Below are 14,549 nucleotides of genomic sequence, written 5' to 3'. Positions count from 1 at the left end.
TTCTCTCAAACAGAAAACACTGAAGTTATGCAGTAGTACATAGAACCATTTGGATCATTTCTGCCCTGGAATTGCCAACCTCTACTGAACTGAACTAAAGGTAAAAGGAGCTGGTCATTTGAAAACTAACACTACATAACATGACATCACAAGTTATTATTTTACATATTTTGACCTTGATATTGATAATAAGGGACACGCCCGACCTCAATAACACAAATAGAAAAATGTAGCCCTATATGTTTACTACAGCATATATTGTTTTTTGATATGGGATCAGTACTTGCTGAGTAAATGCAATTTGAAATCCAGTGACTACGCAAAAAAAGTGAAAAAAATGAAATTGTGATACCTCGGAAAACGTTGGTCCGATCAAACTAAAATGTGAATTTGTGGCTTTTCTGGCTATAATTTGCCTATATACCAAGTTTCATCAAAATTTGACAAAGCAGGGTTTAAAGGGATAGTTTGGATTTTTTGACATAAATCTGTATGTCATCCCCGTGAGCAAGTGTCGTGCATCAACACTGACTTACCCCCGACAGCGTCCGGTGAACCGAGATACTGGCTGTTTTCGGTGCTGATGAAAGTAGTCCATCAAGTTGGCTGGGGACTGTATAATAAAGCGTTTTTCTTCTCAAAACAACATGTGTTCAAAAGAGTGACACATTTGCATCACAAAATCATCGTCGCCAAAAAAGTCAGACCTCATTATCGCTTGGCACTATTTTCTTTCCGTTCGTATCACTGCGCCAGGTAACAGCCGCGCCTGGTTCACTTTGTTTACTGCTCGGAATGTTACTGACAACATGTCTGATTACGACACCGACAATAAAGACTTTGCCTTTTCCACAAAGCCAAGGGTAGATCTTTATGAACCCGAATATACTGATGCTGAAATTCAGCAGATGGAGTTAGAACGAGCAGAGAGAGAAGAGAGACAGAGAAGTGGTACAAGTTGAAGCTGGAGCCGTGAGAGACCGAGTGAGCGACAATCACCATCACGTCATTTATAAACTCGTACACAGTGAACATAGAGCCTCCACTGTGAGTGAAGCATGGACGACTAATAGAAACATGGAATCATCCACACGTCCACGTAGCTGCTGATAAAAGTAGTGTACGAGACATTTACAATAGTAATAACAGTCGACTTCTAAAGTTAGGTTTTGTAGAAGCTTCACTGGTGATGACACTGAGTGATTTACTGCACACAGAGTTACAGCTGATTCTTGAGTCTGTTCTCTTGTAAACACAGCGGCACTTCTTCGTTCTTACCTGATTTGGTTTCCACGTTGAAGCCAAAGGCAAGAAGCCAAAGTTTCCTCAGCGCAAAGTGAGAGAATCAAGTGGAGAATCAAGAGTTCGCACCATTTTTTAGATATATTCTTATGTATCTTATACAAGCTTATATACTTATACTCTAGCTCTCACGTTAGCTCTCTTGTGTCGCTGCGGTCTGCACATGTAAACACTGCCGAACAACTGAACAAAGTGATGGATTCGTGTGCGGCTGTCACCTGGCGGCAGCGCGCAGTGATACGAACGGAAAGAAAATAGTGCCAAGCAATAATGAGGTCTGACTTTTTAAGCGATGATGGTTTTGTGATGCAAATGTATCACTCTTTTGAACACATGTTGTTTTGAGAAGAAAAACACTTTATTATACAGTCCCCAGCCAACTTGCCGGACTACTTTCGTCAGCACCGAAAACGGCCAGTATCTCGGTTCACCGGACGCTGTCGGGGGTAAGTCAGTGTTGATGCACGACACTGCTCATGGGGATGACAGACAGATTTATGTCAAAAATCCCGAACTATCCCTTTAACTCACTGGGTGAACTGTGGTGGACTGACCCTTTTAAGACTCTAAACTCAAGCACAGCGCCTTTAACCGTCATCAAAGATACTGTCAACATTTCATGAGCAGATTTCAAACGCGTCGAAAACATTTCATAAATACAGATCTTGTTTCTAATCATCAAACGCAGCTCTTTCAGATTCTGTTCACTTCTGTTGTGTTTCTTCATATCACATCATATTGGCTCAGCATCAGTCGGGACAGTTTTATTAATACTCGAGTACACTAGCCTTTGAAGAGAACTCATTTGAAGTGAGTTAAGAGCAGATAAACACTGGAATATTCTGATGACGTCTTTAATGAATGCAACTCAAGTCTATGGAATGGACTGTCCAGATGTTTAGTAGCAGAGGAGAGCACTGGTGAGGAGGAGGACGAGGAGGAGGAGAAGACTATGGTTTATTTAAGAAGGAAAAGAAATCAGATAAGAAGTCTGTTTGAACTTTAAGTCATCTGCTTGAAATAAACACAATCTATATTACTTCTGGAGCATTCAAACTACACTGGACATGGTGGACTAAACCCAGAACTAAACCAGGACTATAGACACGGGGTTGGACACATGTTGACAGTGACATTGGTGAGTCAGTTCAATCCGTGCATCGTTCGTTCGCTTTTCAAAGTAAAACCAAAAATGAGAAAATGAAAAAAAAAAAACAACTAGTTTCTTCATTTTTTGGTCCCAAAAGCAAAATAAAAAAACTGATAGTTTTAGTTTTCGATTTTGTGTGAAATGAAAATGAAATGAATAATGGAAAAAACAGATAATGTCCCGTTCCCGTTTCTGTGACTTAAACTGTGATGCTGGTTTATGGACTGAACCAGGTCTAAACCAGGTCTAAACCAGGACTAAACCAGAACTAAACCAGAATTAACCAGGTCTAAACCAGGTCTAAACCAGGACTAAACCAGGACTGAACCAGGTCTAAACCGGGTCTAAACAAGGACTAAACCAGGTCTAAACCAGGTCTAAACCAGAACTGAGCCAGAATTAACCAGGTCTAAACCAGGTCTAAACCAGGACTAAACCAGGACTGAACCAGGTCTAAACCGGGTCTAAACAAGGACTAAACAAGGTCTAAACCAAGACTAAACCAGGACTAAACCAGGACTAAACTGGTCTCAGTCCTGGTCTCAGTTCCTGTCTCAGTCCTGGTCTGGTCCCGGTCTCAGTCCTGGTCTCAGTCCTGTTCTGGTCCCAGTTTCAGTTTAGGTCTGGTCTCTCCGTTTTTTCATTTTGGTTTTAGAGACACACAATGAAGAAAATAGTTTGTTTTGTTTTGTTTTGTTTTCTTAAATTTGGTTTTATTTAAAAAAAAAAAAAATGAACGAATGATACACAGATTCAGTAGTATTCTGTTTTCCAAAACCCCATATTGTGCTATTTTCTGAGCTGCTCTAATGTAGTTTCTGAAACAACACAACTCTAGGTTTGTTTTTTTGAGTAGGTAACAACATTCTAATTTGGATCAGTTCTCACAATAATCCATTCGGTGTAATATAGCACCTTTAATATCTTTTGGTCACTTGCAGATTATCCTCTTGATCCACTGACGCACTCAACTTTTTCATTTTTTTCCCACTAAACCAGGACTAGAACTGGAACCAAGCAGGACTAACACCAAATCTGATTGACTGAAAGTCATGTGTACTTTCAGTACATTATACAAAGGTATTATTGGGTTAGTAAAAATACAAATAATGCACCGTATTGTCTTTGAAATGATGCAGGAACCGAGCTACTGCGTGAGAGAGAGCACAGAGCCAAAAACCAGGTTATGTTTGGTTTTGTTTGCTGCTGGTTCATTCATAGTCATGATGCCCTCAGTGAAAATCTGTAATGCAAATAATGATGGAAGTGAAGGTGAGGAAAAAGTGTGTCCAAACTTTAGATTTTTGGTTCTGTATGTGTGAATGAGGCTGTACTCCATTGTATTCTTTGCACTGATTCTTCCTCGGAGTGGTGAGTTAGATCCACGTTCTCACACACACACACAGACACACCCACACACACACACACACACACAGATCCTGCTGAGATACTTCTGCTCGCTCCCACAGCAGCAGAAGAACATATACATCTCCTCACACATGTAATATAGATGAGTGCAGTCGGCGTAGTGCTGTATGGAATCATGTATTATTGATTTCATAAAGATGATTCTTCTCCCCACAAGAGCAGACAATACACTGAGCAGAGGGGCTTACTTTATCGCAATTTGTCGAAATAATGAAGTAGCCTGACAGTGTGGAGAGAGGCTGGACACTGGGAGGTAAACACAGGAGATATTCATTTACTAGTGGTTTAGTACAGATACACAAACCATCAACACACTGTGGTAGTTTTACTCTACCACAGTGGGTATGAGTAGGCTGTATTACTCACTGGTTTATGTGTCCTGTATTAAATCAAATGGATTATTGTGAGCCATATCAAAATGTTGTTACCTCCTCAAAAGCAAATCTGGAGTTGTGTTTTGTTTCATTCGCATATGTTTGAGAAACTCTTTGGCCCTGTCCACACAAGTATGTATTTGAGTTGTTTTCGATGTGAATGCAGTGGTTGTCAACACTAATCCGACTGAAAACAGCTCCAGAGACGGAACAGTCTGGTGTCTCCAGCTCCCACAAATTCATCTGAGTACAGATCTGATCCGGCACTGTGTGGACACCTGAAAACACTGATACTCTGATGTAGGTCTATGTGCTGCGAAGTAATTCACTGCCAAAACACTAAGAGGCTAGAATATATGTCCATTTATATATATGGTCTGTGTGTATGACCTGCAGATGTATAATCTCTGAAAAGTTTAACATGAACCATCTCCAACATGACAGAAACACAGAACAGACTCATCATCAGCAGAACACCCCTCTGTCACAGAAAGAACACTCATATTCCACTGAGTCGTCTCCTTTAGTCCGGCAGAAGCTGAACCGCATCAGTGCACAATAGTGAGATGTTTTTTTTGAGCACTCAGTTTATGCAAATGAGCCATGTGGTTTTAAGTTTTGTTTCTGTAAAACTTAAACAAATATGCTCAAAGCTGTGTGGACAGGGAAGGCTTGGGGACACAGAAACGACATGTCTGGACGCACATCGTTTCTGATACGGTGATATGGTGATGCGGTGATATGCGGATTTTCTTCTGTGTAAACGTAACCTTTATTATTAGTCTATCTACTCAAAAGCTCAAAGCTCAAAATTTTCTGTTCCACCTTGTGATGTCATGAAGTTCAATAGAGAGTGACAGTTCCAGGGTTCAAACTATCCATCTGATTCTATGGAACTATGTGTTTGTAATTGTATGTTGTATGTATGTATGGTCTTGGTCCTTCTTGAAAATGAGATGCTGCATCTCAAGGGGCTTTCCATGAATACATTCAAATCAATTCGAGTGAAGTAGGGCTGAATGATTTTAAGAAAAATCATTTAATTGTGATTTTTCTGGCAGATATTGAGATTTTAATTTCATCCATATTTTTTGTCCAATCAAGTTTCAGTGCACATGAACATTTGCAAATATCACAGAAACTTACATCATACCAGAGTCCTGCACCGACGATTTGACTTTGGACCGTAACTACACCAAAACGACACAGACAATAAGAGCTGCGATTGGTCCTCTCTACATCCGCTCTACATCTACAAACATTCTCTGTACTCAGCTTTCCTTTCTATCAGTATACATTGAGTAATAATGTGTTTAATTCAGCTTTGAGCACATTTGTTTATGTTTTACAGAAACAAAACTTAAAACCACATGACTCATTTGCATAAACTGTAATCCCTGATAGAAACAGCTCTTTACTTGTGCGCTGATGTGGTTCAGCTTCTGTCGGACTAAAGGACACGACTCAGTGGAATATGAGTGTTCTTTCTGTGACAGAGGATGTGCTGATGATGATGCTGAGTCTGTTTTGTGCTTCTGTCGCATTGGAAATGTTAAAGTCATGTTAAACTTTACAATAATGCCATCTTTATATCCTCGCCTCCTAGTGTTGTGGCGGTGAATTAAGATTATTGAAAAATGCAGCTTTGATGTTCCCAAATTTGTGTTGTCTGAAATCACGATTTTACAAATTGTTACAAATGAAATTGTATTTCAAGTTTTAAATATTTTAAAAAGTAAATATTAAAAGTAATAAATATATTAAACCCTTAAAATACAGCAAAAATGTTTGAGGAAATAATGATTTGGGTGGAAATGGCGTCTTAAGTGTAACAGGGTTAATAATTGTTAGATTTTCAGGCAACAACTTGCAAAATGTTCAGTAATTCGAGCTCTACAACCTTCATTTCAGTTCTATTTTAAATCTTTTTCTTTTAATATAGCATTGGTGGGTTTGTAAACCAACAAATGAAGTAATTCTGGCCTTAGCTAATGCTGTTATGCATGATTATGCGTTTTCCTGTCAATATCTCTAAAAATGTTGATGTTGCAGCCATTTTTAATTGGTATACATCCAAAAATTTACTAATTCTTCCCTGATATCCAGGGATTATTCCCTGTTGCTTTCATCAAATATACATTCAATTGTTCAAGAGATATGTTGCTGACAAACCAATAGAGGAGGTCATGATTTTCTGACTAGTGGGTCTTCTGACTAGTGGGCTTTCTGACTAGGGGGCCTTCTGATGATAAGGGTGTAACCATTAGAATGAGCCATCAGTGTTTATTCATGCTAAGATCCTTAAACCACACACAAAATATTCAATATTAGCTTTTTAGAGGATTTTCAAAAAACTTGCAGTAAAAAGTAAATTTTTGATTGATGTAAGGTAATTTGGGCCAAGTCACCTGGAAGCCTGAGGGCCAAGAAAAATTTGTCTGAGGGCCGCATTTGGTCCACGGGCCGTAGTTTGGACATGCCTGCAATAGATCGTTCAGTCCTATAGTGAAGGTGTATGGAGGTTAAAAACACAGTGGAGCACTTCACAAGGTTTTCTGTTTGAGAGGTTTGTGTGTGTGAATGTGTGTGTGAATGAAACAAAACACAACTCCAGGTCTGTTTGTGATGAGGAAACTACATTATAACATCAGAAAACAGTGTGATATGGCTATGCTTCTATTGTAGGGAGTATTATACCTCTAATGACCAAGCCCAGATAACAAACACTGAGCTGGAGGTGTTCTTATCAGTTGTTTTTTTGGAGCGTCCGTCTGTTTTTTTCACCATAAACGTAAAGGTTCTGATATTTCTTTTAAAAATGTTACAGACGTGTGTGGTGTTTGTGTCTCCCATGGGTGCTGTCCCTGGGTGCTGACATTTTCTCAAAGTAATGTGCGCAGACTTGACATGCCTTGTTGCGCCGTCCCTGGGTGCACACATGTCCCCACAGTTTGTCGTGTGTCTCCCATAGGTGCTTTCCCCGGGCGCATACATGTCCTCACAGTGCGGTTTGTGCGTCTATCTCATGGGTGCTATCCCTGGGTGCTGATATGTCCTCAAAATAATGTGTCTCCCTTGGGCGCTGTCCCTGTGTGCATACATGTCCTCACAGTTTGTCGCGTGTCTCCCATAGGTGCTGTCCCCGGGCGCATACATGTCGTAACAGTGCGGTGTGTACAGTGCTTTTCTCACGGGTGCTGATATGTCCTCAAAGTAAAGTGTGTTTCCCTCGGGTGCTGTCCCCGTGTCCTCACAGTTTGTCGTGTAAATCTCATAGGTGCTGACTTGACGTGCCTTGTGTGTGTGCGTGTGTCTCCCTTAGGTGCTGTCCCTGGGCGCAGACGTGTTGCCTGAGTACAAGCTGCAGGCCCCTCGGATCCACAAATGGACGGTGCTTCACTACAGTCCGTTCAAAGCCGTGTGGGACTGGCTCATCCTGCTGCTGGTCATCTACACGGCCATCCTCACGCCGTACTCCGCCGCTTTTCTACTCAACGATCAGGTACGGCCAATCTTCTACCAGTAAAAGTGATGTTTACATGCACCGAGAACTCAGAGTGCGCTCAAATGACAAACTCAAATCTCCTCAAAACCAGTCAGACCACTTTTTGCTGCTGCTATTTCGACATTGACGTCTAATTCTCAGAGCAGCTGCATAAACATTATTTTTCAAGCGTCCCACTACTTCAACTTTTTTTTTCATTGTAGAAGTAGCAGCTCTTTACTATTTTTCAAACATTTTGCTTTTCCGACATGAATAATATTAATGTCATAGCCAAAGTATTATTTTCATACTTTGCACTCGTAGCAAAGTATAATAGGCTATAGCTTAAAAGCGTAGATTTTCATTAGCTGCATTAGGCCTACAAAATGGCCTAACAGAACAGAAACAGAACTGATAATTCATAGAAAAATGATAATTAAATGAATAATAGCCTACATCAGACTGTTGTTCTGTCACTCAATCAGTTTCACCTCATCAGCCACGATCCTTGATGATTGTCGGGGGACGTGGTTTACTATCGTGGCCATGCCGGTCTGGTCAGGACTTGGATGGAGACCGCTGGGAAAATCAGGAGCCACAGGGGGGCGCCAGTCACAAAAACTATCATTGTGTCCTTAGGCAAGACACTTCACCCACATTGCCTAGTATGAAAGTGGTGTGTCTGTGTGTGAGTGACGGTGGTGGTCATAGGGATCGATGGCATCAATTGGGAGCCGTACTTCAGTCACTCTGCCTCATGACAGCTGTGGCTACTATAGTAGTTTACCACCACCGGGTCTGGAGTGAATGAATAATGATCTGTAAAGCGTCTTTGTGACAAATGTCTGTGAAAGGCGCTATGTAAATAAAAAAAAAAAAAAAACTTACTTACTATAGCAACTGTCACTGAGCTTTGTAGTCTACATGGAGTCAGTCCTATGTTCCCTTATTTCTAAGTTGTTGTTTTTTTTTTTATTTCTAAGATTTTTTATCAAACTTAAACTGTAAATCAAGTCATTTTTATTTTCATACCACATTTAAAGGGATGATTCGGAGTCATTTCAACCAAGGATCCTTTGCACCATGATCTCTACATCACATCTGTAATCAATAACAGGCCAACTGTAATTGATGACTAAACTGGAAGAAATAAAGAGCGAGAGAGATAAATTCTGATGCAAATTGATGATAAACGAAATGTGGGAATATAGGGCCTAATTCTGAAAAAAAAAAAAAAAACAACAACTTAGAAATGAGGGAAGATAAAGCTGAGGGAACATAGGCACACTCCCAACTACATAAGGGACTAATGTGACAAGTTTAGCGTATTATTCAAAAATGAAGGTTGTGGTTCCGTGACATTGGAAATACAGAGCTGTCACACGAGCGGCTCACCACAATACACAGAGTGCAACTAACCACAGGCCATGGCTCAGATACACTTCTCCATTTAAAAAAAAAAGACTTATATACTGAATTTTCCCTTGGGAATCCAGTAAAGCTGGTCAGTAAAGCTGATCTATCTACCTACCGACCGACCTATTGATCAATCTGCTGCATTCAGTGACAGCAGTCTGAATATCCACAGGTAGCAAGTTGGAACAGCGATACTAAAAGTGTCGGAAAACCATGACACCTAAATACAGACATGTTGTAATGATGAGATGTCAGAATAGGCAGCGGACCTGGTCACGGAGCTGATTTGTACTTTGCAGTGACGTCGTGCTGGGGTTGATCTCTGCGGTGGAAGGTTCTGAAAACTCAAGAAATATCACAAAATCGATTTAAACTTAGACTTAGACAAACTTCATTGATCCACAAGGGAAATTACACAACTCATTAAACCTCACATTTTCAGGAGCCTGTGATCAATACAAGTGTTCATGGTCCTGTTTAGAAGTTTGAATTTCAACAAAAAGTGAGAGTGACTAACTGAAAAACTTTTGAGTAATGCTAGATAGCTTGGGACTGTATTGTATATGAGTGAGAGATGTGTTTAACAGCACAAATAATCATCTCACCTGTTATAGTTCCAGCTAAGTCAGCTCTTTCTGGTCTGATTATGTTAAAATAAAGCTCAGATTAAAGTCTAACAAGTCTCAGACACAGCAATGCTTACAATTAGGATCACACCCACAGAGAATGTTGATGATGTCAGCTGCAAAGTATCAATAAATGTGAATGGGGCTACTATGACTGCTACTAAAAGAGCTACCACACATGTAACGTCACTGTTGTCAGACATAGAAAAGCAACATCTCACGTACGTTCAAACAGGCTTATTCTGCTAAATCAACTTTACAGAGATTTAAACCAAGTTACAGTTGTTTTCCATCATCATTTATTCACCTAAATTTGTATTTGGAGTGATGATGGAATGATTGATTTCATTTTCACCAGTATTGGTACATGCCCACTGCTCTGGACTTACTTTGTTCGCCAATTGTATCTGTGTAGGATGCAGCAGTGTTGCGTAGTCATTTTGGTGCAAATGAAAAATAAATCTGCTACTCACTAGGTGCCAACAGCTAAACGACTCTTTGTTGTGATGATGTTTACATCGGTTTCATGTTGCTATTCCAACATGTCGCTATTTAGACATTGATGTCTAATTGTCGGAGTAGCAGCATAAACATTATTTTTCAAGTGTCCCACTACTTCCACTTTTTTGTCAATGTTGGAGTAGCAGCACTTTACTATTTTTCAAACATTCCACTTCCCCAACATGAATAATATTAATGCAATAGCCTATTATACTCACTCATACCCAAAATTGCATGTTATCCACAATAAGGGTGATAGTCGAAGCACAACATTCACAGCAGCACGGACGGACTCAGGTGTAGAAATGCTGAGTGACAGACAGTGCCTTGTTGAACAGTGCATTTTTTTGTGTTTAAAAGCATGAAGAGCCAAACAAATGTTTTTCGGCAAAGTAATAATAATAATAGTATTTTTTGTTGTTATTTTCATTTCTATTATGATTTCACTTATATGTTCCATTGTATATGAATGTAAATCTTTATTTGCCCAAAATAAATGCATAAACAACAAAATTTCGCGTAGGTAGGCCTATTGCGCTGATGCGTGTTGGAATAGCGATACTAAAAAGTGTCAGAAAACCAGCACGTCTAGACATGACATAATGAAGGGATGTCAGAATAGGTGGTGGTAATTCATTTCACATTGTATCTTCTGCACATACACAAGCACAATTTGGGTTTTGGAACATCCATTACACAATAGTTATGAAATCTTACTGATTTCTTGGAGACAGTCACAGACCAGGAACTATGAAAACTGACTATTGCTCATCCCCCCGCCCGTCCTGAGAAAGCACAGGCTCTGCCCTCCAAACGTGACGTAGGCGACGAGTGAGCCGCTCTTCCTCCGCCCATCTCAGGGAGGGAGGGGGCGACAGACGTGCACCCGGATAGTGGTAGGAATAAACTTTTATTCATCATGGCGATACAGCACGTTCAGCCACATGTGTTGGACCCGGAATCGGACGAGGACTTTGAGGTGCACGAAGCACTTTCTGCTACGTCAAACGCATCATAGGTGTATCTGCCGCGTCATCGTTGTAGTAGCTTTAGTTCGTTGTCACATGGGAGGGTTGCAGAAATATGCTGTAATTTGTTTTAAAAAAAAACGCTGAATCTAAAAACCACTGGGGTGACATATACAAGGCCCACACATCACTCTTAGAAGGTAGAAAGCTCTGAAAAGTTGATTTTCCATGAGATGGCCCCTTTAAGTCATTTTAGATGAATATTAAACTATGCAAATTATAACACAATGATCCACGAGTGTTATAGATTATAAATATATAGCAGACACAATAGGTTTTCTTTAAACATTTGATTTTCAGACATGTTAGAGACTATGTTAAGTTCCTTGCTCTCTGCAGCACTGATAAACACTGAAGCTCTGGAGTCTGGAGATGGGTCCCCGGGCGCACTGGAGGCATTGAAGGATGGTACAATAAAGTGTACCTTAACCTTAACCTCCCAAAGCATGGAGAGTCTGACGGAGCTGACAGGACCACCTGACTAATCACCACGCTCCTCACCCTGGAGAGAGTCTGAGACCTGTGACACCTCTCAGACAGCCTGCCACTTTAGCCCTGACAGCATAAGTACAGAAATGTCTCTGTCTAGGCCTGACCAAAAAGAAATAATGTTATAGCTATTCAAAAAAGATGACAACATGAACATTATTGGATTTTTTTGACACTTCTTCATCCATAAAGCGACATACTCCCTGCCAGTGTGGATTTATATGAACATAATGGAGGTAGACGTACAGACTGTACATATAACAGTCTAGCTGTCCGTCGTGTTCCAGATGGAAAGTGAGCAGGGGCGCAAAGTGGTTTTTCGAGTTCTGGTTGCAATTCACTTTGTATTGAAAAAATGTCACACCATCTCATTAACTGCTGCTGTGAGCCTCATCCTGGTCTTAAAAGAACCTGCTCTACATGATCCTAGTGTTTTTTTTCTGATATTTAATTTGGAAATCAAGATATGAACATTAATAATAGACCAATTCGGTGTCTGCTTTCCTCAAGGTCTCTCCCTTTAGTGGCAGCGACTGGTTGATTGAAGACTTTGTTGCTAAGCGCCTGCCCCCTGCCAACCAGCAGTGCGAGCGGAAAGGGGGCTTGTACCTTCAACAGCCTCACTCATGACTGGCTTTTTGGTTCCTTGTTGTAGATTAGCTGCTATAACTGCTCGCCTTGATGAGCTTCATTTGACTGCAACCATAGAACTATAACAAAATCTGAAGATGAACCCAATATGGCGTTGAATTGTTTTCAGTGGCCTGTGCTCATTGGTAGCCTGATTCATCAGACGGTCACACTTCGTAGAAACTGTCTGACCTCGCAGTGTTAGAATTTGTTCGTTTGACAGTAGGCGGGTACTTTTTATCATTTAACCAATCGCTGCTGTTTGGTCGTGACGTACGTAATGCACCACTAACGGGGCTAACTGGTATATTAAGCTTTTCCCAAATCCTGTAGGAAGAAGGACAATAACGTCTTTCGCCTTGATGAAATTCACCAAACATTCTCTTTGTTTTGACTTTAAATCCTCGATCTTGGGAATCGTTGACAACACAGATTATATCACTCTTCACTGATTGGCTGGTGCCCGAACTCGCACTTCCGGGGTTTTTGCGAACCGTGTATTCTGATTCCTGACCTAGTCGCTGGAGAGAAATGAAATTGAGCGAAGGCACTAAGTCGCGCCAGTCTGACTAGCTCATTGGCACATGGACCCAAAAATAATTTTCTTTTCCGCATTTACTTCCTCAATCCAGGTGAGCTCCTCCCACCCACGTGACATCTGTGACGTGCATGGCGTGGAGCATTTGGACCAATCAGAGCTAGAACTGCTAGAGAGGAGTGGGCACAGGCTCAGAGCAGGGCCTGACTAACTCTGACAAAGATCACTTTTAGGAGCTTTGACGATTAAAGTTTATGATAAATGGTCAAATTTTTATACAGCACTTTTCCACCTTTAAGTCACTCAAAGCGCTTTATAACAACGAACTATTCACCCATTCATACACATTCATACACTAGTGTACACAGACACTAGGGGTCAGGTGGGTTAAGTGTTTTGCCCAAGGACACAATGACAGACTGTGGGTCAGTGGATCTGGCTGCTCAACCCATGATGTTTATGTTGAGAGCAAGATTCGAACCACCAACCTTGGGATAAGTGGATAAACACCTGAGCTACTGTCGCCCTTATGTTGTAAAAATAGAAAAGAATCCTACAAAATTCAACCTTTGTGAAAACTGGATACTCTGTCAGAACACGGCAGTTTGAAATCCCAAAATGCATTGTGCCCTATGGGAGAATTCCACTCCAAGCTGCAGTACCTCGAGGTACCACTAGTCTGTCTCAAGCCAGGACAGAGTGGAAGGGGCTTATCCAGTTTTTATTATAGATCCATGAGTTGAAGCCCGGTGCTACGGGTGACATCACACTCCCTTAGTCCTCTTCTGTATACAGTTATGAGTAGGCTGTATTACTCACTACTCTGCGTCATGGTGACTCAGCAATTGTTTAGTAAAAATGTTTAAAAAGCAAAATGAAAACTAACTGTAAATGTGCGTTGTCTTGCATTGCAAATGGCCAGCGGGTCCTGACTTTCAGATGACTTTATCTGCAGTTCAGCAAGTCCCAATATAGGCCAGAGCACTCAGAGCACGACTATCTATAAACTACAAACAACATTTATAGAACATCACATAACACAAACTGTGAAGGGACTGTCCCATTTGTACACCACAAACCTTTTGCACACATCATGGATTCCAATAAGTACAGAAGTTGTAGTATTATTGATAGTAGTAGCAGCAGTAATAGTGTAGCAGTAGTAGTAATTATAATTCTGGTAGTTGTAGCAGTTTTAGTAGTTCTTCTAGTTTTGGTTGTTAATAGTAGTTGTAGAAGTAGAACCTGTAGTTCTACTTTGTTGTTACAAGGGTTGTAGTAGAAGTAGTTGTTGTAGTAGAAGTTTTTGTAATTGTAGTAGTAGTAGTAGTAGTAGTAGTAGTAGTAGTAGTAGTAGTAGTAGTAGTAGTAGTAGTAGTAGTAGGTGTTGTAGTAGAAGTTTTTGTAATTGTAGTAGTTGTAGTAGTAGAAGTAGGTGTTGTAGTAGAAGCTTTTGAAATAGTAGTAGTAGTAGTAGTAGTAGTAGTAGTATGATAGCAGCAGTAGTCGTGCAGTTGTAGTATTAGTAGCATTAGTAGTACAGTAGTAGTAGTAGTAGTAGTAGCAGTAGTAGTAATAGTAGT

The 14,549-nt window shown here is 40.5% G+C and overlaps 1 protein-coding gene across 1 annotated transcript in view; it reads left to right on the top strand.

The window, feature by feature from the left end:
- kcnh2b (potassium voltage-gated channel, subfamily H (eag-related), member 2b) overlaps positions 1–14,549 on the top strand; it is a 620,615-nt gene that overhangs the window by 570,000 nt on the left and 36,066 nt on the right. The window contains 1 exon segment of the mRNA XM_055150833.1: positions 7,577–7,756. Within this exon segment, the coding sequence (XP_055006808.1) occupies positions 7,577–7,756 (180 nt within the window).

This window comes from Boleophthalmus pectinirostris, unplaced genomic scaffold (genome assembly GCF_026225935.1).
Source record: "Boleophthalmus pectinirostris isolate CB_2022bp ecotype Guang Dong unplaced genomic scaffold, ASM2622593v1 HiC_scaffold_15, whole genome shotgun sequence".
NCBI classification, from domain to species: domain Eukaryota; kingdom Metazoa; phylum Chordata; class Actinopteri; order Gobiiformes; family Gobiidae; genus Boleophthalmus; species Boleophthalmus pectinirostris.
This window is presented reverse-complemented; position numbering and strand designations above follow the sequence as displayed.